The sequence below is a fragment of the Staurois parvus genome, unplaced genomic scaffold, assembly GCF_062004578.1.
Source record: "Staurois parvus isolate SC_StPar_1 unplaced genomic scaffold, SC_StPar_1.0 ptg000195l, whole genome shotgun sequence".
Lineage (NCBI taxonomy): Eukaryota > Metazoa > Chordata > Amphibia > Anura > Ranidae > Staurois > Staurois parvus.
Window position 1 is genome coordinate 11983713 of NW_028317991.1, and position 26621 is coordinate 12010333.

Below are 26621 nucleotides of genomic sequence, written 5' to 3' on the forward strand. Positions count from 1 at the left end.
TTGAGGACGGGGTTTGTTCGCTGCGTGCACCCACTTGAGGACGGGGTTTGTTCGCTGCGTGCACCCACTTGAGGACGGGGTTTGTTCGCTGCGTGCACCCACTTGAGGACGGGGTTTGTTCGCTGCGTGCACCCATTTGAGGACGGGGTTTGCTCGCTGCGTGCACCCATTTGAGGACGGGGTTTGCTCGCTGCGTGCACCTATTTGAGGACGGGGTTTGCTCGCTGCGTGCACCTATTTGAGGACGGGGTTTGCTCGCTGCGTGCACCTATTTGAGGACGGGGTTTGCTCGCTGCGTGCACCTATTTGAGGACGGGGTTTGCTCGCTGCGTGCACCTATTTGAGGACGGGGTTTGCTCGCTGCGTGCACCTATTTGAGGACGGGGTTTGCTCGCTGCGTGCACCTATTTGAGGACGGGGTTTGCTCGCTGCGTGCACCTATTTGAGGACGGGGTTTGCTCGCTGCGTGCACCCATTTGAGGACGGGGTTTGCTCGCTGCGTGCACCCATTTGAGGACGGGGTTTGTTCGCTGCGTGCACTCATTTGAGGACGGGGTTTGTTCGCTGCGTGCACCTATTTGAGGACGGGGTTTGTTCGCTGCGTGCACCTATTTGAGGACGGGGTTTGTTCGCTGCGTACACCTATTTGAAGACGGGGTTTGTTCGCTGCGTGCACCTATTTGAGGACGGGGTTTGTTTGCTGCGTGCACCTATTTGAGGACGGGGTTTGTTTGCTGCGTGCACCTATTTGAGGACGGGGTTTGTTTGCTGCGTGCACCTATTTGAGGACGGGGTTTGTTCGCTGCGTGCACCTATTTGAGGACGGGGTTTGTTCGCTGCGTGCACCTATTTGAGGACGGGGTTTGTTCGCTGCGTGCACCTATTTGAGGACGGGGTTTGTTCGCTGCGTGCACCTATTTGAGGGCGGGGTTTGTTCGCTGCGTGCACCTATTTGAGGACGGGGTTTGTTCGCTGCGTGCACCTATATGAGGACGGGGTTTGTTTGCTGCGTGCACCTATATGAGGACAGGGTTTGCTTGATAAATGTGTGTATTTGAGGACAGGATCTGCTCTATGCATGTCAAAATTCAAAAACAAGGTCTGCACAATGCATGTGCCAATTTGAGGACAGGATCTGCTTGCTGTAGGTGTCATACAAAGACAAGGAGCATGATTTAAGGACATATCTGGGTCCATACTTGTGCCAGGGTCTTTCTGACAAATGTGCTAATTCGAACCTCTCGTGTATTGTTTTGTTACTGTATTGTCTCATGTTCTGTCCCCCACTATAATGTACAGTGCTGAGCAAACTTTTCGGCGCTATATAAATACTGTATAATAATAATAATGATAATGATAATGATAGGGTCTGCTCACTAAGAAGAATGAACAACTGACCCACTGCCTGTCTCCGGCTTGGCACATACAGCAAATACTATAGCCTGCTATCATTTCTGCTACCAAAAACCTGTCCTTAGCTCTGCTCTTGCACCACTTCTGTAAATGTGAAGCAGCAGAAAGGTTTTACTATACATTTAATTTTAACCCCTTGGCACCGGCGCCTCCCGGTCCTTTAAGGGTTTCAGAAGCTGGGATGCATGTCAGGGTTTAGGGACATGTGACCGCCGTGACATGCCGCCACGGCAGTCACATGATCGGGAAAGGTCTCGATCGAAAGAGGAGATCGGGACCTTTCCGTGAGTACCGGACATGTGTGCTGGGAGCGCGCAGGGCGGTATATCGCACGGGATTCGCACAGGAACCACACCGCATTCCTGTGCAAATCATATGCAAATTGTGTGCGGTGTGATTGGAGCCACACATTTTGTATGACTCAAATCTTACCGCATCCACACCAAAAAAGGCGCAGGACCCTTTTTTTGGTCCACACTAGAATCAGATCGCATGGGTATTCACACCCATGCAAAGCGATTCTGCACATCGCACCACATTTTGCGAATCGATTTTGGGGTGTTGTTAACTTAGCATACACATCCTCAGCGGGGTGTGATTGTGATGCGGTGCGGAATTTGCACAGAAAACACTGCAATTTCCGCACCGCATCAGTATGAACCCAGGCTCAGAGCAGAATGAAAACTCCTCCTACAAGCTTTAACCAGTACTCAGCCAGACACTGACAGAAGTTACAAGACTATATACTGCTAATGAGAAAAGGTATTTAGCAGTTTATATTTACTAAAATAATTGCATTTCCATGTTGTGTGTACTGTGGGAGACCAGATATAGTGAATGCAGGGTCCTGGGTTTAATAACACGTTGATATATCAAGTGAGCCACAAACATGTAGACTTGTATGCCCTTTATAATTGTAGGGTGTTTCAAGAGATGGGGCTCAACAAATGGCCTCTGCAGTCAAAACATCAGATCAGCATCAGGCCCTTCAAATGTGATGGGTCTGGGGCAGGGGCGGACTGACAACTCATGGGGCCCCCCGGCTATAGGGGATCATGGGGCCCCTGTGTCCTTGCCCAAACTCAAAAAAGCCTATGAAAAAAGGTACCAGGGGCATCTCATGGGGCTCCCTACTGACCCCGGGCCCTCGGGCAGTGCCCGAGTTTCCAAATGGTCAGTCCGCCCCTAGTCTGGGCAGGATTTGTGGGGCCTGTGCAATGGATCTGCCGCTGTAAAGGATTCTGTTGGACTACCTTAACTTCTCACTGTGCTGTTAGTAAAGTGTTGGTACAAGGTCCTGTTACAGTGCTCCCCATGACTCCATCAGAGAGTGAGCAAAGTTTGGCATGCCTCCAAATATTCTCAGATGGGCTCCTGCCCTGAAATCCTGCCCTTGGTAACATCCTAGGAAGTTTACATCTACAAAATTACACAAGCCATTAGCTGGTTTACAGAATAAATATACTTACTTTCATTGTAGGGGTCAAATCGTATTGTCGTCCAGTCTGATTGGCTGCCCCCCACTGCTGCACTCACTCTTGCATAACATGTATAAGTAATGTATGTTAAATCACACACCAGGTATGGAGTTACACAGACATCAGAGTAATTAATCTGTTTACTGTAATCACTGCAAAAAAGGAAAAAAAATTGTAACTGTAATTTTTAAAAATGCATTTCATGACAAAATACATAAACACAATCTAAGCAAGACTTCAAAATGCGTTAAAGCTGAACTCCTGGCAGATCAAAAGTAACCACTTAAAGCGGAGCTCCGCCCAAAAGGGGAAGTTCTGCTTTAAGGTCCCGTCCCCGCTCCCAGTTAAGGATTGGCACCTTTGGGGAGCGGGGGAGGGGAGGGGGAGCGGGTACCCAAATTAACATTTTGACAGGTACCTGCTCTGACTGCATAGGCGATCGGACGTGGAAGTTCTACTTCCCCCCTGAAGTCTTCTGGGACACATGGCAGGTCTCAGAAGACTGCGGGACCAAATGTGCATGCGCAGTGGGCACCCGGCTGTGAAGCTGCAAGCTGTCACAGCCGAATACCCACACTTAACCTCCCTAGCGGTCTGATTATGTCCATATTTCTGTGCTCAAAGCGGTACATTTTTTTTCATGGAAATATGTATTTTTTTTATTGTAGGCATGTAATTTTTAGGAATAACTCACTGAAATCTGTCCGAACAAAAGTCTAGTAAACATCCCGGGTATGATAAAACTTGAAATACGAAATCGTAAATTATACTTTAATAAATAATCATAAAAAATAATAATAATAAATTTAATTCAATAATATAATCAAACCAAAAATGCTGAAATTTGAAATATAGCGCCAAGTTCGCACATCACTGAGCAAAGTCGCAAAATCGTTTTCAGTGTCTGATGATGAATTTCCCCACAAATCATTATCACTCAATTCTGCAAGTGGTTCTGATTTACTATCGCTGTTCTCTAGCTGGTCTAAAACCGATTTTGACCTAAAGGGACGCTTTTTGGACGCCATGGACGTTTCTCAGTTTCCAGGCAGAAAGAACAGTAAAAATGCAGGCAGGGCACAGGACAAAGCACTCGGGACAAAATGTATGTGAAATGGTTTGATACAGTAATGTTTTACTATGTGATTTTAGTGAATGTCACTTTTTGTCAGTTTCAAATTTCCCGCCAGTTCCGTCCCCCATACGTCCCGACGCTCGCAGGGGATGGAACCCAGATGACAGATGCCGACATCCGCCGGATTACATTGCCGGGGACACTGCAGGAGGGACATTGCGGGAGCGAAGGACAAGGTAAGTGACCGAGGGATCGTGGAGCAGCGCTGCATGGTAAGCCCGAGTGTAGCTCGGTACACAAGTGGTACTGAAACTTTACCCCGAGCTACACTCGGGAATACCGCCAGGGAGGTTAAGATGCTCACATTGGAGACAGAGGACACCGCTACATTGAGGAACAGGTGAGTGGCTGTTTTTTAAAAGTTTTTGTAGATGCCGACTTTTATTGTTTTTCACCGGAGACTGGAGCTCCGCTTTAAGGACGAGGCCTTTTCTGGAACTTTTTGTTCACACGTAACAATCAGTTTTTTGGTTTTTTTGCAAAAAATTACTTAGAACCCCCAGACATTATATATGTGGATACACATTGATATTTTGCTCATAGAAGGTACATTATTACTATTTCCAGGCTTTAGCAATTGTGGGTGGAGTTCGGGAGATATGAAGGAATGAACCCACATTATTTTGAGATATCAGATAATATTGGCAGGTTTACAAAAGAAAAGAACTGACTGAAGCTTACATTTTATACTGCACTGTATAAACTACGTCTTCATTTTCCGTGAAGCCGGGTGGAGGGTTCCATCTTAGAATGTTCTTAAAGTTTACAGAATCCATCCTGACATTGGTGGGTTTAGGCAGCTTCCCAAAACCTGAAATACAACACAAAATAAAGAGCATTAAAGGGCTTCACCTAAACAAAAGAAGCATTGCTTCATTCAATTATAACTCTTGTGTGATATTAACCACTTGCCTACCGGCACTTATACCCCTTCCTTACCAGGCCAATTTTCAGCTTTCAGCACTGTCACACTTTGAATGACAATTGCGCGGTCATGCAACATTGTACCCATATGACATTTTTATAATTTTTTTCTCACAAATAGAGCTTTCTTTTGGTGGTATTTAATTGCCGCTGGGCGCTTTACTTTTTGCACTATAAACAAAAATTGCAAAAAATGTGAAAAAAAAAGTTTCTTTGTTTCTATTATAAAATTTTTCAAACAGGTAATTTTTCTCCTTCACTGCTGTGCGTTGATGAGGCAGCACTGATGGGCACTGATAGGCGGCACTGATAGGCGGCACTGATAGGCGGCACTGATAGGCGGCACTGATAGGCGGCACTGATAGGCGGCACTGATGAGGTGTCACGGATAGGTGGCACTGATAGACTGCACTGACTGGCACAACTGCTGGGCACTGTCTGGCACAACCACTGGGCACTGACTGGCAGCACTGCTGGGCTGCACTGATGAGCACAGGTGGGTGGCACTGGTGGGCACAGGTGGGTGGCACTGGTGGGCACAGGTGGGTGGCACTGGTGGGCACAGGTGGGCACAGGTGGGTGGCACTTCTGAGCACAGGTGTGTGGCACAGGTGGGTGCACTGCTGGGCACAGGTGGGCGCACTGCTAGGCACAGGTGGGCGCACTGCTGGGCACAGGTGTGTGGCACTGCTGGGTACAGGTGGGCAGAACTGGTGGGTGGCACTGCTGGGCACCGATCATCAGGGCACTGATCATCAGTGCCCTGATGATCGGTGCCAATCCCTGCTCTGACAACTGCCGGTTCTCGGCAGTACTCTCCTCACGATCTGACAGCGTGAGGAAAGTGCAGCCGAGAACCGGCAATTGCATTTCCCTGTGATCAGCGTGTCATTGGACACGGCTGATCACATGGTAAAAGGCCGCTGTGATTGGCCTTTTACCACATCACGTGATCAGCTGTGTCCGTAGGACACAGCGATCATGGAGATCGCCGGGTGTGTGCCCCCAGGGGCGCGCAGGAGATCGTGTTCTGGGAGGACGTCTTATGACGCCCTCCCAGAACTGGCCGGCCGCAGTGTAGCCGTCATTCGGCTATCTGTGGTCAGCAGGTGGTTAAAGGCAAAAAAACTCCCCAAAAACAAACAAACGTACTACTTATCTTCTCTGTACAGTGGTTTTACACAGAACAACTGTGATCCTCCTCTTCTGGGGTCTCCAGCCAGTGTTCCAGGTCCCTCCCTCCTGCCTAGTGCCCCCACAAACAGCTTGCTATGGGGGCACCTGAGCAGACTTGCTCCCAGCCGCTGCTTTGTGTGTCCATTCACACAGATCGGTGGCTCGGCCCCAACCCTTCCCTCTCCTTAATGTCTCACTGGTTGTGATTGACCGAGGCGGGAGCCAATGGCTCCCATTGCTGTCTCAGCTAATGAAGAGGGACAGTCCCTGAAGAGCTAAGGTTCTCATGCACATCGCTGGATTGTGATGGGCTCAGGTCCTTATTAGGGAGAGCTGCAACACACAGAAGGTTTTTTACTTTCATTCATGGAATGCATGAAGGTAAAAAACCTTCAGCCTTTACAACCACTATGACATGTCAATGTACTTTCAGAAATCATTTAAAAAATATGTTTAAACCTTCAGCTTTCAATAAAAGTATACCTTGTGATCAGGGGCGGACTGACCATTTGGAAATTCGGGCACTGCCTGAGGGCCCGGGGTCAGTAGGGGGCCCCATGAGATGCCCCTGGTACCTTTTTCATAGGCTTTTTTGAGTTTGGGCAAGGACACAGGGGCCCCATGATCCCCTATTGCACGGGGGCCCCATGAGTTGTCAGCCCCTGCTTGCGATCTTGACCTTGAACAGTTCCATAGCTGCAAATAGGGTGCAAATAGTCAAGTGACATTGATCTGTCAAGTGGCATGACAATTCGCACCGGTGAGAACAGGAGCTAAAAGTGTTTGTACAGCTTAGTGAAGGAACACCAATTAGTAAAAGAGTCACTAAGTTTTGCCATAACGTCAGCTGGAATCAGGTATTTTCTGTTTTCTCTGAATTATACTTTTTGTTGGAATTACCCGGCAAAAAAACATAGACTTTAGCTTAAAGAATTTCTGATGTCACAGAATAGAAACTGGTACGTTGTGTCAAGTGACAATAACTGTCTTTTTTTCTTTTTTCAACCAACGCTGAGGAGCAAAGGTGCCCGGTGACAACAAAGATTTCAAAAATTAATGATTGGCCATTGAAACCCATTTCATGAAGCTCTCTATGCACTGTTGTTTTACTAATCTGAAGGCCAGATGAAGTTTGGAGGTTTTTAGCTATTGGCTCTGCAGACAGTTGGTGACTTCTGCGCACTGTGCGCTTCAGCATGCGCAGACCCCGCTCTGTCATTTTATGTGGCCTACCACTTGGTGGCTGAGTTTTTATAAAACAAACTTTACAACTTCAGACAAAACTTAGTTCTGGATAGAGTGGGGAAGGGGTAGATCACTTGTTAGGCTTTCATTGCTGTCTGGGGTCCCACTGAGAAAGATTTGTCGATGACAAAGTTTGAGAATAAATAATATCTGCGCTAGGTCAGAAAAACATATAATAATAAATAAGCAGCAGCTGAACAACTGTGTTACTAGTAGAGAAATCAATAAATAAAAACTGTAGCGCTAAAATTTTACATATAATGCCTCTAAATAAATTCCAATAAATAACATATAAATGTGTATATAACGGATATAAACATAATAAAACAATAATATAAACATTGTGCCACAGGAGTCCGCCTAAGGTTATAATATAACCAAATGTCAGGAATCAAGGAATGACCAGAAAGGTGTGGACTGGCACAGGGAAACGCAGGTCTCAGGTACAATATAATACAGGTTATTATTAGCCACCCAGATATATATCTATATAAAACGCACAGTGAGCAAACCAACCTTCCACTAATCTTTAGGAGGTGCAGGAACACAGGCGTAGTCAGGGCTGGAGAGGTGGAACGGTCAGGCCGGCCGTAGGGTTCTGTAATGACCGTTTGGTGGTACCTCTAGTGGTCCTCAGGGCAGGATTCCCCAGGGCACGGAGTCTAAGCCCCAGTCTGCCTTTTCACCAGAGCCCCTGATGGTGGGGATGGACTTGGTGCAGGACTGAGACCAGGTCGCGGCCCCTGAGTACCCCTGCTAGTGGTAGAGGGATCCGCCAGAGGTATGTGCAGGTACGGCTGGATCCGTGCAGGATGGATGGATCGCAGAGTAGTTAGCGTGGTCAGACAAGCCGGGTCGGTAGCGGTGGAGGCAGATCAGTACAGAGCAGCAGGCAAAGAGCAAACGGGTCACAAGCCAAGGTACAGCAACAGGAGGTCAAACAGCATAGGAGTAGGCAGAAGAATAGTCAGGGATGAGCCAGTAGTCAGAACAGGAGACGGTCAACAGAGATCAGGATCAAGCCGGGTCAGCAACGAAGCAGGAACACAGGGTACAGGTACAGGTACAGAGGCTCATGGGAAACCATACACCAAGGCCCAGAGCACAGACCTGGTAATGCCTTATATACACACTTTTCTGTAATCAGCCCCAGGTTTGGTTGATTGTGAGCTTCTGGCTGCTAAAAGCACCCGCTGGTCAGCTCTGGTACTGCAGCCCACACAGCAGGTGAGTTCCACCACCAGTGCTGAGAGCACCCGCTGGTCAGCTCTGGTACTGCAGCCCACACGGCAGGCGAGTCCCACCACCAGTGCTGAGAGCACCCGCTGGTCAGCTCTGGTACTGCAGCCCACACGGCAGGGGAGTCCCACCACCAGTGCTGAGTCCATTCTTGACACCAAAACTAGAAAGAGTAAATACACTACAGTCCAAATGAATGTCCGTGATATTCCAATCCTTCATTGGGTATAACCAACCACATACAATGTGATATGATCCACCATGGAAAATCCACTACCAAGTGCAATAGTGACACAGACACCTCTTACCAGATGTGGTGGATCATTAGATTATAAATGGTCAATGTGTGCTTGATGTCAGTCACCAATAGTGACTCCACCAAGGATCCAGGTGCTCACACCGACATCCATATGAAATGGACCATGGAAACAAAAAAATACAATTTATTTCCAAAAGTATTGGGACGCCTGCCTTTACACGCACATGAACTTTAATGGCATCCCAGTCTTAGTCCGTAGGGTTCAATATTGAGTTGGCTCCGCTCTTTGCAGCTATAACAGCTTCAACTCTTCTGGGAAGGCCGTCCACAAGGTTTAGGAGTGTGTCTATGGCAGGGGTGTCCAAACTTTTTTCAAAGAGGGCCAGATTGGATGAAGTGAACATGGTGGAGGGCCGAACATTTTTCCAAACATTCTTTGAACCATTACAATTAAATGCAAATAAATTATTTTATGCCAAGTTACCGTATTTTTCGCCGTATAAGACGCACCTGACCATAAGACGCACCTAGGTTTTAGAGGCAGAAAACAGGAAAAAAAAAATTCTGAACTAATGGACTGCAGACACAGTACAGGAGATGACCAGAGACTGCGGACAGCACAGGGATGACCAGAGACTGCAGACAGCACAGGGATGACCAGAGACTGCGGACAGCACAGGGATGACCAGAGACTGCGGACAGTACAGATGACTGCTGACCTTTGGGGAGGTGGGGAGCGGGTACCTGAATTTGACAGGTACCCGCTCTTACTTCCGCAGTTGTTCTTTGATCTTACCTGTTCCTCGATCCAGTCGTGCGCTGTCTTCCCGGCTTCTGTAATGGCGCTCGGCATGACAGCCGGGTGCCCAGTGCGCATGAGCGAGAAGCACTTGCGCTTTGTGATTGGTCCGGCGGCTTCTGGGATCTGTCATGTGTCCCAGGTACCGCCTTACCATTCACAAAAAGCACCGCTTCTTGCGCATGCGCACTTGGCACCCGGCTGTCATGCCCAGCGCCCACACTACAGAAGCCGGGAAGACAGCGCGCCGCTGGATAGAGGAACAGGTAAGGTCCCGCTGCAGAGCTGAGCGGCCGGCCCGGTATTCTGACACGGCCGCAGTGGAAATACCGGACCGGCCGCTCCATATGACACACTGACACACTGACATGGAGGGCCGTATTAAACCGACCCTCGGGCCGTAAATGGCCCGCGGGCCGGACTTTGGACATGCCTGGTCTATGGGAATGTTTGACCATTCTTCCAGAAGTGCATCTGTGAGGTCAGGCAATGATGACGGATGACAAGGCCTGGCTCCCTGTCTCTGCTCTAATTCATCCTAAAGGTGTTCTATCGGGTTGAGGTCAGGACTCTGTGCAGGCCAGTCAAGTTCCTCCACCCCAAACTCACTCATTCACGTCTTTATGGACCTTGCTTTGTGCACTGGTGCGTAGTCATGTTGGAACAGGAAGGGGCCATCCCCAAACTGTTCCCACAAAATTGGGAGCATGAAATTGTCTTGGTATGCTGATGCCTTAAAAGTTCCCTTCACTGGAGCTAAAGGGCCAAGCCCAACCCCTGAAAAACAGCCCCATACCATAATGCCCCCTCCACCAAACTTTACACTTGGCACAATGCAGTCAGGCAAGTACCGTTCATCTGGCAACCACCAAACACACCAAACACATATGAATTATTGAAAAATAATCCTACGAGAAAATTTAGATCAAAATTAATTAAACTGGTGAAAGAAGGAGAAAAATTGGGAATATTGAATAGTAAGGAGACAAAATATCTAGTGCCTAAGGCTCCTAAAGTACCAGTGATTTACCAATTACCTAAAATTCATAAAAATCTGGCAAAACCTCCAGGAAGACCGATCATAAATGGGATTGACTCGCTGTTCTCTAGACTGGGAGAAAATGTTGACAAGTTTCTGCAACCCTTGGTTTCTTCCTTTCCCGCTTACCTAAGAAATAACGGGGATTTGATCAACTTACTCAAAGATATTAATGAAAGTGAATATTGTGTCATGGCCAGTGTAGATGTAAATTCATTATACACTAATATAAAACATCATGATGCCCTACTAGCAGTCAAATGGGCATTGGAAATTAAGTCAGGAGTTGGTTTTGACCAAATAGAATTCATTGTAAAATGTCTGGATCTGGCTATGACACATAATTTTTTCTGGCACTCTAATAAATTTTATAAACAAATTATGGGTGTAGCTATGGGTGCTAAGTATGCCAATTTATTTATGAGTAGGTGGGAAGGCAAGGCTATTTTTGAAGGTAGTAAGAAAGAATTGCTATTATATAGAAGGTTCATAGATGACATTATCATTGTATGGAAAGGAGAGAGAGAAGGACTTGTTGACTTTATTAATAAAATGGGGAATAATGATGTTAACTTATCGTTCACCTATCACGTGAGTGAAACAGCCATTGATTTTCTGGACCTGACGGTGTACAGGCAAGGAAATAGATTTTTTACTAAGACCGACTTTAAAGATGTTGACAGGAATGGGTACATTCCTAACCATAGCTGTCATCACAGGAATTGGCTTAAGGCCATTCCTAAAGGTCAACTTATTAGGTTAAAACGTAACTGTGATGATAATAAGGTATTTCAAAATCAATCTGATATGTTATTGAATAGATTTAAAGAAAAAGGTTATAAAGAACAGTCCTTGCAATGTGCTCTAGAACAGGTCAAGAGAATGAATAGGGAAGAACTGCTGGTCAGTCTAAAGATAGGCAAATGGGAGATATGGCTTTTATAACGAGTTATTCTCGCCAATTTAAATTAGTGGAAAGATTATAAGAAAGCATTGGCCGATTCTAAAAAGAGATGAGGTTTTGAATAAACTACTTCCGGAAAGGCCTAGTTTCATTTATAGAAGACCGCCTGTATTAAGGGATAAGTTGGTAAAGAATGTTCCTGATAAACCGAGGAAAATAGCCACCTTTTTGGACAGAGTTGTTTTTTTTAAATGCGGACGATGTTTAGCATGTAGGCTTTTGAAAGGGGATAATAATAAAAAATACTTGACAGTGATAGTTTCAAATCAAGCTCTATTGGTTCATCTTATAAAATTAAGAAGTTTATATCATGTGACACTAACCATGTTACCTATTTGCTTGAATGTTCTTGTAACCTTCAATATATAGGGAGAACCACTAGAAAACTATCTGTTAGATTGGGAGAGCATATTAGAAACATCAAAAAAGGATTTAAGTATCACAGTTTATCACATCACTTTAGGGTTTGTCATAATAGGGATCCAACCTGTTTAAAATTTTGTGGAATAGATAGAGTGGAGACGCCGTGGAGAGGAGGGGATATGTTGATAGGCATCTCACAAAATGAAACTAAGTGGATTTATAATATGGGGACATTGGTCCCCAAAGGTTTAAATGCAGAAATTGACATTAATTGTTTCTTGTCCAATTGGTGAATAGATTGACTGAGATCATTAATATTATTCTCGGTGGGTGTCAGTCACTCTACTCAGTGGAAGGTTAATGCTTGCATCCAATATAGGTTTCTGGTGTTATAGCTTCAATTTTTAATTTTATGTTTATTTGAGCACACTTTTTGTATTTTATTTTGATTTTGATTTTTTATTTTCATTATTATTTTTATTATTATTTTTATTTTCTTTTTCATTTTTTATTTTTATTTCTATTTATTATATTTTTCATTCATTTCATATTATTTATATATATACAGTTGCAAGAAAAAGTATGTGAACCCCTTGGGATTACGTGGAGTTTTGCATGAATTGGGCATAAAATGTGCTCTGAACGTCATCTAAGTCACAACAATAGAAGAACACAGTCTGCTGAACATAATACTACACAAACATTAGATGTTGCCATGGTTTAATTGCACACAACATGTAAACATTCACAGTGCAGGGAGGAAAAAGTATGTGAACCTTTGGACTTAATAACTGGTTGACCCTCCTTTGGCAGCAATAACCTCAACCAAACGTTTCCTGTAGTTGCAGATCAGACCTGCACAACGATCTGGAGTCATTTTGGACCACTCCTCTTCACAAAACTGTTTCAGTGTAGCAATATTCTTGGGATGTCTGGTGTGAATTGCTCTCTTAAGGTCATGCCACAGCATTTCAATCAGGTTGAGGTCAGGACTCTGACTGGGCGTATTCTGTGCTGTTGCAGCCATTGTTTTGTTAAATTACTTGTATGCTTTGTTTCATTGTCCTGTTGCATCACCCATCCTCTGCGGAGCTTCAGTTGGCGGACAGATGGTCGTATGTTTTCCTGCAAAATGTCTTGATAAACTCTGGAATTCATTTTCCCATCAATGACAACAATCCATCCAGGCCCTGAGGCAGCAAAGCAGCCCCAAACCATGATGCTCCCTCCGCCATGTTTTACAGTGGGGATGAGGTTTTGATGTTGGTGTGCTGTGCCTTTTTTTCTCCACACATAGTGTTGTGTGTTCTTCCCAAACAACTCAATCTTTGTTTCATCTGTCCACAGTATATTTTGCCAGTAGTGCTGTGGAACATCCAGGTGCTCTTTTGCAAACTTAAAACGTGCTGCAATATTCTTTTTGGACAGCAATGGCTTCCTCCGTGGTGTCCTCCCATGTGCTCCATTCTTGTTTAATGTTTTCCGTATTGTAGATGTGTCAACAAAAATGTTAGCATGTGCCAGAGATTTCTGTAGGTCTTTAGCTGACACTCTGGGATTCTTCTTTACCTCATGCAGCATTCTGCGCTGTGATCTTGCAGTCATTTTTACAGGACGACCGTGCCTAGGGAGAGTAGCAACAGTGCTAAACTTTCTCCATTTGTAGACAGTCTGTCTTACCGTGGACACATGAACATCAAGGCTTTTGGAGATACTTTTGTAACCCTTTCCAGCTTCATGCAAGTCAACAATTCTTGATCGTAGGTCTTCTGAGAGCTCTTTTCTGCAAGGCTTGGTTCACATCAGACAGTGCTTCTTGAAACCAGTAAACCCAAAACAGGTGTGTGTTTTTTAAGGGCAGGACAGCTGTTAGCAACACATCCAATATCATCACACTGATTGGAGTCAAGGTTGGCTCACTCCTGGCTCCAATTAGCTCTGGGAGAAGTCATTAAGCTAGGGCCTCACATACTTTTTCCTCCCTGCACTGTGAATGTTTACATGTTATGTGCAGTTAAACCATGGCAACATCTAATGTTTGTGTAGTATTATGTTCAGCAGACTGTGTTCTTCTATTGTTGTGACTTAGATGACGTTCAGAGCACATTTTATGCCCAATTCATGCAAAACTCCATGTAATCCCAAGGGGTTCACATACTTTTTCTTGCAACTGTATATATATATATATATATATATATATATATATATATATTTTTTTTTTATTATGTTAATTTTTATTTTAATTTAATTTTATTTTTATTTTTTAATTTTATTTTTATTTTCATTATTTTTTATTTTATTTTTCATTAATATTTATTATTATTTTTTATTTTTATTTTTTCATTTTTATTTTTATTTTATTTTATTTTGTATTTTTATTAAATTTGTATTTATTTTTATTAGTATTTGCAATTTTATTTAGATCTTCATATTGTATTAAAGAATACATTTTTCTTGATCAGTTTTAATATGATAAATGCTATTTTCAATTAATGCGATTTAATATATATTTGCTTTGATTTCTGTTATATTGTCCAAATTGTGGGTCATTGTTTGTATATAAGCTGTGAAGGAATCTCACGTTTAGTTCACAGAGGATGAGGTAAGGGTAGTGGGCGGGTACTAGCAGCAGCGATGTGAAGGGATTATTCACCAGGGGTGACAGTGGGAGGTACATACAGATATTTGCATAGGAGATGGATGTGAGCTCTCCCTGAGCTGTATAAATGTCGGCTGGACACTGAAGGCAGTGTCTTGAGAACGCCCTGTGGGTGGGGCGAAACGCGTTGACGCACTTCTGGTCCTGCCGACATTCTGGTTAACGGCACTTCCGGTGTTTGGAACGCATGCCGGCTTATGCGGTTCAAGTGGCCATCTTGGAGGTGGAAGGCTGTTCATCCTCTGCAGTGACTATAAAAGCGTGAGATCCCTATATCTACATTCTGGAAATTGGTTATCATGAGGCATTGAGGCTATTAAACAAGGCTTTTAATTTTATTTAAACATGTGAGTGGCCTTATTCTATCTTTATATTTTATATGGAGTGGCAGTATTATACTATGTAGTTTTTTTCTCTGCACACCATTGAGGAATCCATGGAGGAATAGAGTGGAGACGAGGGCTATACCATAGCAGGGTGAAGAAGGAGATTGGAGTTCCTTTGGAGGGGTTATAGGATCCCTTATATTCTATAAGGCTTACTACTCACCTCCATCTGGTGAGTGCGGTCAATATTATTTCTCACGTGGTGGATAGGTGGAAGCACATTTGGAAGATTTTTGATTGATTTTTTTTTTTATTGGTTTTGATGGGAATAAGGACTTATTTATATATATTTTTTCACGGACACTTATTATAAATTTAGTGTTTATTTATTTGTGTTATTTTAATTTTAGATTTCGCGCTGTTTTTGTGTTGTTTACCAAACCCAGACATGTCCATCGGATTGCCAGACAAAGAAGGGTGATTTGTCACTCCAAAGAACACGTCTCCACTGTTCTAGAGTCCAGTGGCGGCATGCTTTACACCCCTGCCTCTGACGCTTTGCATTGCACTTGGTGATATAAGGCTTGGATGCAGCTGCTCGGCCATGGAAACCCATTTCATGGAGCTCTCTATGCACTGTTGTTGTGCTAATCTGAAGGCCATATGAAGTTTGGAGGTCTTTATCTATTGACTCTGCAGACAGTTGGCGACTTCTAAGCACTGTGCTTTTCAGCATGCGCAGACCCCACTGTGTCATGTTACGTGGCCTACCACTTGGTGGCTGAGTTGCTGTTGTTCCCAGTTGCTTCCACTTTGTTATAATACCACTAACAGTTGACTGTGGAATATTTAGTAGCAAGGAAATGTCACGGATGGACTTATTGCACAGGTGACAACCTATCACGGTACCACGCTTGGAGTCACTGAGCTCCTGAGAGCGATCCATCCTTTCACAAATGTTTGTAGAAGCAGTCTGCATGCCTAGGTGCTTGATTTTATACACCTGTTGCCATGGAGGTGACTGGAACACCTAAATCCAATGATTTGGAGGGCTGGCCCAATACTTCTGGCAATACAGTGTTCTTCCATAGTGAAGCAAGTTGAAAAATAGGCTTACGCTGTTTATTGGAGTAAACCAAATTGAAACAAAACAGCCTCACAAGCAAATACAATCAAATGTGAAACAATCAAAAAGAATTAGCAGGATAATCGCTTGTAGTGATAAAAAACGCTGACTCCAGCGGGGGTTGAGTGCGTGATGACGTCACTGTACTGTATTGCATTTACAGTATTTACTCTTTTTGGTTTTGGTTACGCGGACTCACGTCACAAAATGTTCATATGAACACTCATATACACATTTATATGTTATTTATTGGTATTTACTTACAGGCAGGGGCGGACTGACCATTTGAAAACTCAGGCACTGCCCAAGGGCCCGGGGTCAGTAGGGGGCCCCATGAGATGCCCTTGGTACCTTTTTCATAGGCTTTTTTGAGTTTGGGCAAGGACACAGGGGCCCCATGATCCCCTATTGCCCGGGGGCCCCATGAGTTGTCAGTCCACCCCTGCTTACAGGCATTATATGTAAAATGTTAGCGCTGCTGTTATTTATTGATGACAAAGTTGTCACTGGGACAGGAAGCGAGGGGATATCTCCAAACAAGTACACAGACAGATGAACAAAAAAGCTGCCAAAGGTTGCTGCCTTCTCCCACTCAACTAGATAAGATTTTTTATTGCTGATGCTCCCTGTGGTAGTCAACTCATTTTTTTAAACTTTTACCTACAGATAAGTGTGTAATAAAGCCTACCTGTAAGTAAAATGAATATCTCCTAAACGTTCACCATTTAGGAGATATTATCTTTTTTTAGAGCCAGCGCTTGCGCTCTGTAGGGATGGCATACCCGTTCCGCTCTTTCAGAGTACTGCGCCGTGGCCCGGCATACATGGGGGAGTGATGATGCTAGTGATGGAGCACTAACAAGAATGGGGGAAGATGGAAGCCTCTGCAGTGGTGACAGCGTGCCGCTGGAGGGCTTCGTTTTAAGGTAAGTCCTTCATAGTGCGCTAGTATGAGATGCACACTAGGACATTATGACATTACCTTGCAGGGGATGTTTTCATTTTTTTCCTGCGGTTTAATACCGCTTTAACCACTTGAGCTCCAGAGGATTTACCCCCCTTAATGACCACGCCTCTTTTTGCTACTCGGCGCTGCACTAATTCAACTGATAATTGCGCGGTCATGCAATGCTGCACCCAAACGAAATTTACGTCCTTTTTTTTCACACAAATAGAGCTTTCTTTCGGTGTAATTTGATCACCTGTGCGCTTTTTATTTTTCACGCTATAAACAAAAAAAGGCCAAAAATTTTGAAGAAAAACATTTTTTATTTTCAGCTATAAAAAATATAAAGTAAACTCAAAGTTGGTTATAAATTTAGGCCAAAATGTATTCTTCTCCATGTTTTTGGTAAAAAAAATCCCAATGAGTGTATATTGATTGCTTTGTGTGGAAGTTATAGCGTCTACAAACTATGGTATAAATACTGCAATTTACGCCATTTTTCTGCTATACAGCGCTGCGCTAGTTTAACGGACAATTGCGCGGTCATGCAATACGGTACATAAATGAAATTTACATCCTTTTTTCCCCCACAAATTGAGCTTTCTTTCGGTGGTATTTGATCGCCTGTGCGGTTTTTATTTTTTGCGCTATAAAAAAAAAAGGCTGACAATTTTGAGGAAAAAAAACAATATTTTGGACTTTTTGCTATAAAACATGTCCAGTAAAAAAAAAATGCAAAAATCAAATTTAGTCATAAATTTCTGCCAAAATGCATTCTGCGACATGTCTTTGCTAAAAAAAAACCCAATACATGTAAATTAATTGGTTTACGTGAAAGTTATAGCGTTTACAAATGGCGGGAAAGATACTGGGATTTTTAGGGTTTTTTTATACTAATAATGGCGGCGATCAGCGAATTATGGCGGCGATCAGTGACTTATGGCAGCGACCAGCGACTTATGGCGGGACTGCGGGACTGCGGCGGACATTCTGACATTGGGGGGTACTGACTTGGGGTCACTGACATCCCCAAAAACACTAATACAGTGATCAGTGCAAAAAAAAAAAACACTGACACTGTACTAATGGCAATGGGGAGGAAGGGGTTAACTTTATTTTGCAGGGAAGGGTTATAGGAGTGAGGGGAGTGTTTTACTAGGAGGCGGGGGGTGTACTGGGCGGGACAAGGCTGATCGAGAAAGAGAAACTGTTCTTTCTCGATCAGCTCATCCTCGAGCTGACAGGGAAGTGACAGACAGCACAGCTACTGCAGCTGTGCTCTCTGTCACTGTTTGCCGCCGATCGCCGGAACATAGCCACTAAGGAGCGGCTGTGACCCGGCGACTGACATCTGCGGCGGTGATCCTCGGGACAAATAGGGCGGCGGCGCGCCTCGCGCGCGCCCCCTATTTGTTTACAAAACACACGTTTTAAAACGTGGTTTTGCCTGCCAGTGCTGCCCTGCCGCCGTATATGTACAGTGGCTGGGCGGCATGCGGTTAAAGGGGAACGTCACTCTCTCAATCAACATTGACTACTTTTAATCCTTATGCTGCTAGCAATAGTAAATAGATAAGAAGGTATTTTATATTTACTTGCTTTAAACTCTTTTTTTTTACATTTCTTCAGTTACTTCTTGGTTCCAGGCCTAGGCAAATGATGTTGTACATCCCAGGAGTCTTCAGGAAGGAAGGAAGGGTTTTCCCAGCTAAGCACACCCTCCTGTCTGCATGTCTAAGCTAAGGGCAGATGGATTCAAGGAAGTATTTGCTACATGAATTATCTGCCCTTACTCAAGCTGGCCATGGCCAGATATGCTAGGGGGTGTTCAAAGTGATTTCTCAGCAAAATAAAGCATGGAGACATGGATGGATGGGGAAGTTTGTTTTAAATATTGAAAGTGAATGAACCCCCCGGTCACATCAAAGCCAATTTGGAAAGCATGAGACTTACAGTGAAGTCGCACGATTTCAAAATTGGATGACCTGCCAATTTCATTGCGATTTGCAAGATATCTGACACAGATGTCTATGCGAATTGCAACAAAAGTATTGCATGCACTGCTTTAGAAATCTGTGCGGCTCTGACCAAGTTGGAATCGCACCGATACGACCGCTCTAATAGCGGACAATAGGGTGCGACTTGGCATATGATTTGCAAGTCGCATGGCATGAAAATCGCATGTCAATTCACATCCGATGTGACCGGGGGCTAAATAGCCGTTGGGTTTGTGGCGTCAGATGCAGTGAAGTTCTGTTTTAAAGAGAGTTTCCCATTACTTTTGTTCTGGTGACAATGATGTTATGAAGGCAGGAAGTAAGGGGAATTCTCCATAGAGACGCACTCTATGCCATGTAAAAAAACGTTTTTAGAATAAAATTTTAGAGATTTCTGGGTTGAAAAATCTGTGAAGGGTATTGTGTGGAGTGAATAACACCTGTGTTCAGATTAATGAGGTTAATGAATTATCCACTACATGGGCAAAACATCACTGTAGACCACAGGTGTCAAACACAAGGCCCGTGGGCTGAATCCGGCCCTCCATGCCATTTCATGTGGCCCTTGCACCTCTCCTGCAGGTACCCCCTTGTCTCCACCCCCATCTTATCTCAGCAGTCGGCAGCAGAGAGGAGAACAGAACTCCTCTGCCAAATCCTACACCTTTCAGGGCAACTGCAGCACCCCTTCCTCTCTGCCTCCCCTTTTCTCGGCATTCAGCGGACTCTGGTAACTGACTCCACTCTTCTTCTGGTCCTCCTCCAGACCCTGCACTTTCTGCTTCCCAGCTCTGCCACCAAAGGGGGTGCACGGTGATGTTAGGGAGGGTGTGGGATTCTTGACCTCTGATGTAATGGGGGGTCGGGTGTTCTGGATATCTAGTCTAAGGCTGGCCATACACTATATAATTTTCTTTAGAAAATTGCTTTAGATTTACCAAAAACCATATAATAGGAGGTCAAGCCTAAACAACACTTTCAGTTGTATCCAATTAGACAGGCCCTTGCACTACACAGTTGAAGGTAAATCTAAAGAAAATTGGGCAGAAATTGGACAGAAAATTGTATAGTGCATGGCCATCCTTACAGATACAACCGGCCCTTTGAGGGCAATCATAATGCTGATACAGCCCACAATGAAATGCAGTTTGACACCCCTGCAGTAGACCTTTGGTGCCTAACTTGCAGCCCCTCAATATGTAAAGAACAACATTTGGCCTCTAGCAGGCAGTAGCAGGAGGGCTCCTTTGTAACGGGGCTGCAATATCGGCGATCTGTAGCAGTCTGACATAACATGTCTCTAGTCTAAACCTGCTTCTCCAGTCACACCTGTAGCATGTGCTCAGTCTCTGACCATCTCTTGCAGTGTCAGCAATCTTTGACATGTAGTATTAGGCTACATGCACACTAGACGCGTGACCCATGGGTGTCAAATCCTGTCGTTTTCGGGAGCCCAGGAGCCACAAATGCAGCAGAGGAGTCACAGGGGGATTTAACTCTGCAAATAGATCCCCCACTGCTCTGACCAACTTCCCCTGTACTGGCCCCCCTCACCGATGCCCTGGCACTCCCTCCCTGCAGCACTGCCGGCCAGCCTCCGTCCTCCCCCTCCCGCTGGCTTCAGCTACAGCAGCGGATCCTCAGGGGGAATCACACTCTCCAAATATATAGTCCACAGGCCCACTGATTTCATAAAATGCCACTGACACGTTGCTTGTATTTCCTATACTCACCCGCCCAGAGGGTCCCGCTGAGATCCTCCGCTTTTCTGCCACCTCTCAATCCCATGTCTCCATATTGATTATGACATAATCAAGAGGCCCGTAGGTTCTTGCTGGTTCAGCTGCTACGTCTCCTGATGATGCAATGCTTTAGGGATATGCAGGTTCCTCCCTGCATAACTCTAAAGGCAAAGGGAGGACAGATGGCGGATATTGCAGCCCCTTTACAAAGGAGCCCTCCTGCTACTGGCTGCTAGAGGCCAAATGTTGCTCTTTACGTATCGATGGGCTGCAAGTTAGGCACCAAGGGTCTACTACAGGGGTGTCAAACTGCATTTCACCGCGGGCCGTATCAGCATTATGGTTGCCCTCAAAGTGCCGTGTCATTCGTCTAGATCAGTAATCTCCAAGCTGTGGCCTGGAAGCCAGATGCGGCCCTTTGCCTGCCTATATCCGGCCCTTGGGTTACTATTACCCCCAGTGAACACAACAAGTGCGGCTCAATTCCTCCCACTGACACCAATGATGGGGCATAAATGCTTTCCCTGATACAAATGATGGACACTATTACTCCCACTAACACCAATGATGAGACAGTGTTCTTCCACTGACACCAATGATGGGGCACTATTCCTCCCACTGACACCAATGATGAGACACTATTCCTCCCACTGACACCAATGATGGGGCACTATTCCTCCCACTGACACCAATGATGGGACATTATTCCTCCCACTGACACCGATGATGGGGCACTATTCCTCCCACTGACACCAATGATGGGACACTATTCCTCCCACTGACACCAATGATGGGACACTATTCCTCCCACTGACACCAATGATGGGACACTATTCTTCCCACTGACACCAATGATGGGACACTATTCCTCCCACTGACACCAATGATGGGACACTATTCCTCCCACTGACACCAATGATGGGGCACTATTCCTCCCACTGACACCAATGATGGGACATTATTCCTCCCACTGACACCGATGATGGGGCACTATTCCTCCCACTGACACCAATGATGGGACACTATTCCTCCCACTGACACCAATGATGGGACACTATTCTTCCCACTGACACCAATGATGGGACACTATTCCTCCCACTGACACCAATGATGGGAAACTCTTCCTCCCATTGACACCGATGATGGGGCACTATTCCTCCCACTGACACCAATGATGGGACACTATTCTTCCCACTGACACCAATGATGGGATACTATTCCTCCCACTGACACCAAGGATGGGACACTGTTCCTCCCACTGACACCAAGGATGGGACACTATTCCTCCCACTGACACCAATGATGGGATACTATTCCTCCCACTGACACCAATGATGGGGTACTATTCCTCCCACTGACACCAATGATGGGGTACTATTCCTCCCACTGACACCAATGATGGGGCACTATTCCTTCCACTGACACCAATGATGGGGCACTATTCCTCCCACTGACACCAATGATGGGGTACTATTCCTCCCACTGACACCAATGATGGGGCACTATTCCTCTCACTGACACCAATGATGGGACACTATTCCTCCCACTGACACCAATGATGGGGTACTATTCCTCCCACTGACACCAATGATGGGGTACTATTCCTCCCACTGACACTAATGATGGGGCACTATTCCTCCCACTGACACTAATGATGGGGCACTATTCCTCCCACTGACACCAATGATGGGACACTATTCCTCTCACTGACACCAATGATGGGGCACTATTCCTCCCACTGACACCAATGATGGGGCACTATTAAACACAGTGAGTTCCTGTGTGAATTGTGTGTGGCTGTGTACACGGGGCCTTACATGTAAGAGACACGGTCACACCAATCTGTCATGTCAGCCTGCCATGCTCACCGTCTTGCCACAAGCGGCCATAAGGCCAAGCCAGAACAAGATGCAGTTCCAGACAGAGAATACAAATGTCTCAGCAGAGGAAATGCCGGACTGCGGGGTTTCCTGTGACTCACACAGGCCATGATCTCTACAGAACTGACAGAAAGAAGAACAAGGGTCACTACAGGGCCAACGTCTTAGTATTTTCTGCTCTAGATTGCATAAATGGGAGAATCTGATTGGTCAATAATTGTTTTTTCCAGAAACATTTGCACAACAAGTCAGCCAACGTAACCACTTCATATTGTGCAGTGAAAAGTGAAAGGCGTGGGAGAGAGGGCAGGAAAGAGGTTTAATGGAAAAAAAAATGAGTTCTGCTTCCTGTCTGCCTGAAGGAGGGTGTCAGACACAGGAAGACGGCTCACATGCCAGGCCAGGGTGGCCCTGCAAGTACTACTCAGCTCTACAACAGTCCATGTAAAACTGACTGAGACGGGTTGAAAATGATCGACCAGACAGTGACTACATCCTATCCAGGGCTGCTGTTAAAAACCAAAGGGCCCCATACACCTAGTTCAGTTATGAATGTACACAGTGAGTGATTGGTACTGATCACCCATTGTGTTTATTCAAGAAATGAAGTGGCTGGTAAATGTGACATATTTACTGGACTCTTCCCCCACTCTCCATCCTGAAGGATCCTATTGTGTGCTTGCAGAGGCTGGTGGGAAGGAGAGGAGGGAAGCCGGAAACACTTTGGGGGTGCACAGGGGGGCCTGGGCAGCAGGGGGAAATGTATGGGGTACAGGGAGGATGATGGGTGGACCGGGGGAGGCAATGACTGGAACCAGGCAGCTGGGTGAATCAGGTGTTGGCAGGGAGGATGATCGGCACGGAGGGGGGGCAATCACAGGAACCAATCCCCTGCATGGCTCTCTCTGCAGCAGCCGAAAGTCAGCAGGAGGAAGAGGAGAAGTTAGCTCTCAGCTGCTGCAGAGAGAGCCATGCAGGGGATTGGTTCCTGTGATTGCCCCCCTGCTGTGCCGATCATCCTCCCTGCCAACACCTGATTCACCCAGCTGCCTGAGCCCCATACAGGAGGACTGGTGATACCCCATTATGAACAGCCCTGATCCTATTCGATGTACCGTAGTCACTGGGTGTTCACACAGCCCCTGGTATTGTGACTGCCAATTACAATAGCTGGCAGTTAGCAGTTTCCAAGAATGTGAACAAGAAACAACCTGGCCATGTATGACTAGCCTAAAACCGTATTAAACCCCAAACCAAAACCGTAATAAATTGCAGTTACCAATCATTTGACATGGTGGCTGCATTCGTTTTCTTCTTTAGCGCTGCCAGTCCAAGTATGTATTTTTTTATATCAGTCCTAAAAGTTACATACAGCCCAACATTTTTTAAAGTAACATTAAAAGCAAACCTGACACTTCCTCTCCCGCCACCTTGTAGGACCACCACAGCCATGACCAAGAGCCAAGGTCAGACACCCCCCCTAAAATGTGGGCCCACCAATCAGGCCTCTAGTACTACATTGTCAGATGAAAGTGAGAGAATCACATTCTCACCCATGATCTATAATTAGCCGGTATTTCCTTGGCTCTGGGGGGGCTAACAGGGTGGTGGGGAGGGGAAGAGCTGGGTATGGGCTATGATGAGTAGCTGTTCATTTACCATGAAGAAATGTACATTGTGATGCCAGCTGAAGACCTAATAGGCGGCCTAATGACCAACTGAAGGAGGACACGGGGCAGGTACGCTATGTCCAGGGGTGGACTGAACATTTAGAAACTCGGGCACTGCCCGAGGGCCCGGGGTCAGTAGAGGGCCCCATGAGATGCCCCTGGTACCTTTTTCATAGGCTTTTTTAAGTTTGGGCAAGGACACAGGGGCCCCATGATCCCCTATTGGGGCCCCATGAGTTGTCAGTCCGCCCCTGGCTATGTCTCTTCTGCAATAACACACACTTACCGTCCTGCATGGGAGTGGGGCTCCCTTGCCCGGTATACGCAGGGGTACCTTTTCTTTGTGTATGCGCTCATCAATGCCCGGGACTAGGAGGACCACGCTCATGTGGAAAACAGCATTAAGGCGGAACCTCAGCTTAGAGATGGGCCATACACTATATGCAGTGGTGATTGAACAGAAATCCTCTGTAAATAGTGGCTAAGTGGTTAGTACTTCTGCCTAGCAGCACTAGGGTTGTTGGTTCAAATCCCAACAGTGGCACTACCTGTCTGGAGTTTGCATGTTCTCCCTGTGCCTGTGTAGGTTTCCTCCCACACTCCAAAGACATGCTGGTAGGTTAATTGGCCCTAGTATGTGTATGTTTTCCTATACCAAGATGGTGGCCCGTGTACTTCCTGTATTGCGGCTTGACGTCATCAGCGTACCCTACGCGTTACGTCACATCTTCAACTACTCTCCTCCATCACTCATGCTGAGTTAACCCCTTGTAGAGAACTTCCTCTTCTACCCCATGGGTGCTTTACAGGCTCTGTTCTTCAATATGCTATTTATTTTCACGCACCACTGTGTAGCAACTTCAGACCAGGATCTTAATCAGTTCAAAAGCTTTACTGGAGATTCTGCAGCATCACAGACTGAAGTTCAGACACAACTTTTCCTAACTAACGAGCATCTGGCTGCCAGGCATATTTGTGGTAATAAGTAAACATTAGTGGTAAATCCCTAAAGAGGTAGGTTTCCTCTGCAGGGTTTGCAGGTAGGTGCTGTTCACATCTTCTCAGGTGGATCCTTACTGCTTTCCCAGGTGTTCCCCAGTGCCTCCTGAGCCCAACCATCCTCCTTTTATACGTCACACAGGGTGGAGGGCAGGACCCAGAGAAAAACCTGGGAAAACACTGAATTGGCATTAATCCCTACCTGCCTGGGCAACCCACATTCTCTATTAACTCCCACTTGTAGGCACCTGCCTACATACTCATGGTCTTCTATCGAACGTACAGTGAGCTTAGTGTGCATACTCCAGTTGTGACAGAATGACCGACTACCGATCGCACACATGAATGGCGTCATTCCCCACCAGCCAATCAGGAGCTTGAAAACTCGGATGTAGCCAGGGAGAAGATGACAGCAGCCACTGAGGGATGTAACCACCACATTGTTGGAAGGTGAAGGTGAGTATTTTCAGGTTAGTTCCAATCGAAGATAACTGTATACCATGGTGCCAGATGCCAAAGATAATAAAACATAGATTTGGGGTTTACATACATTTTTTAAAATTTAATTTCTACAATTCATAAGATTTTCCTTATCAGAGTGGCAACGCTACTTTTACTGTGATCTTCTGTCTTCTGTTGCCACTCTTACTGTGCATGTCCCAGTTCTTCTCCCGAACGAAGCCATTCATGTCCTATTTTATGCTCCTGAAGCCACCTCATGGAACCTTCCTTATCTCCTGCAGGGAAGCTCTAGCATTGTGAACAAGAGTAGACCCTATGTGACACTCTATATCTGCCTGCATGGCAGCTCCAGTGTTGTGAGTAGCAGCCATCTCTACGTGGCCATTCATAAGCTGGTCATAGATGGAAGTTTGGCTGATTCAGCAGGGACTGGTGAATTTTGATCCATGTGTAGGCATCCCTGTTTCACAGAGGTCAATTGTTAGATTGACTTCTGCTGAATGGGAGAGAGTCCCGCAGTCAGAGTACAATGTCTTAATGGGGAAGATTCCTTCATCTACCTCACTTTTGTGGATGGAGGAGCACATTTGTTTTTGGTTTTTGTTTTTTTTCATGTAACCCCCTGGCTGAATGAAAAAAAAGCAACCCATTTATAGACAGCTTTAATCTGACTGCCAAATAGTTACTTGAGGTCAAGGAAGTGAATGACCTACTGTGATGTTTGAAGGACATGTCAAATGCTGTAAGTATACAGTATATATGAAGCCAATTGGTTGGGAG

At 45.5% G+C, this 26621-nt stretch overlaps 1 protein-coding gene across 1 annotated transcript in view; it reads right to left on the bottom strand.

Annotated features, from left to right (window-relative positions):
* Positions 1 to 26621, bottom strand: part of LOC149461719 (interleukin-10 receptor subunit beta-like) — a 42268-nt gene that overhangs the window by 13494 nt on the left and 2153 nt on the right. Inside the window, exons 2-3 of the mRNA XM_089677972.1 lie at positions 4708 to 4837; positions 2883 to 3043 (exon numbers count right to left, since the gene is read on the bottom strand). Coding sequence (XP_089534098.1) covers positions 2883 to 3043; positions 4708 to 4837 — 291 coding nt within the window. The remainder of the gene's footprint in view (positions 1 to 2882; positions 3044 to 4707; positions 4838 to 26621) is intronic.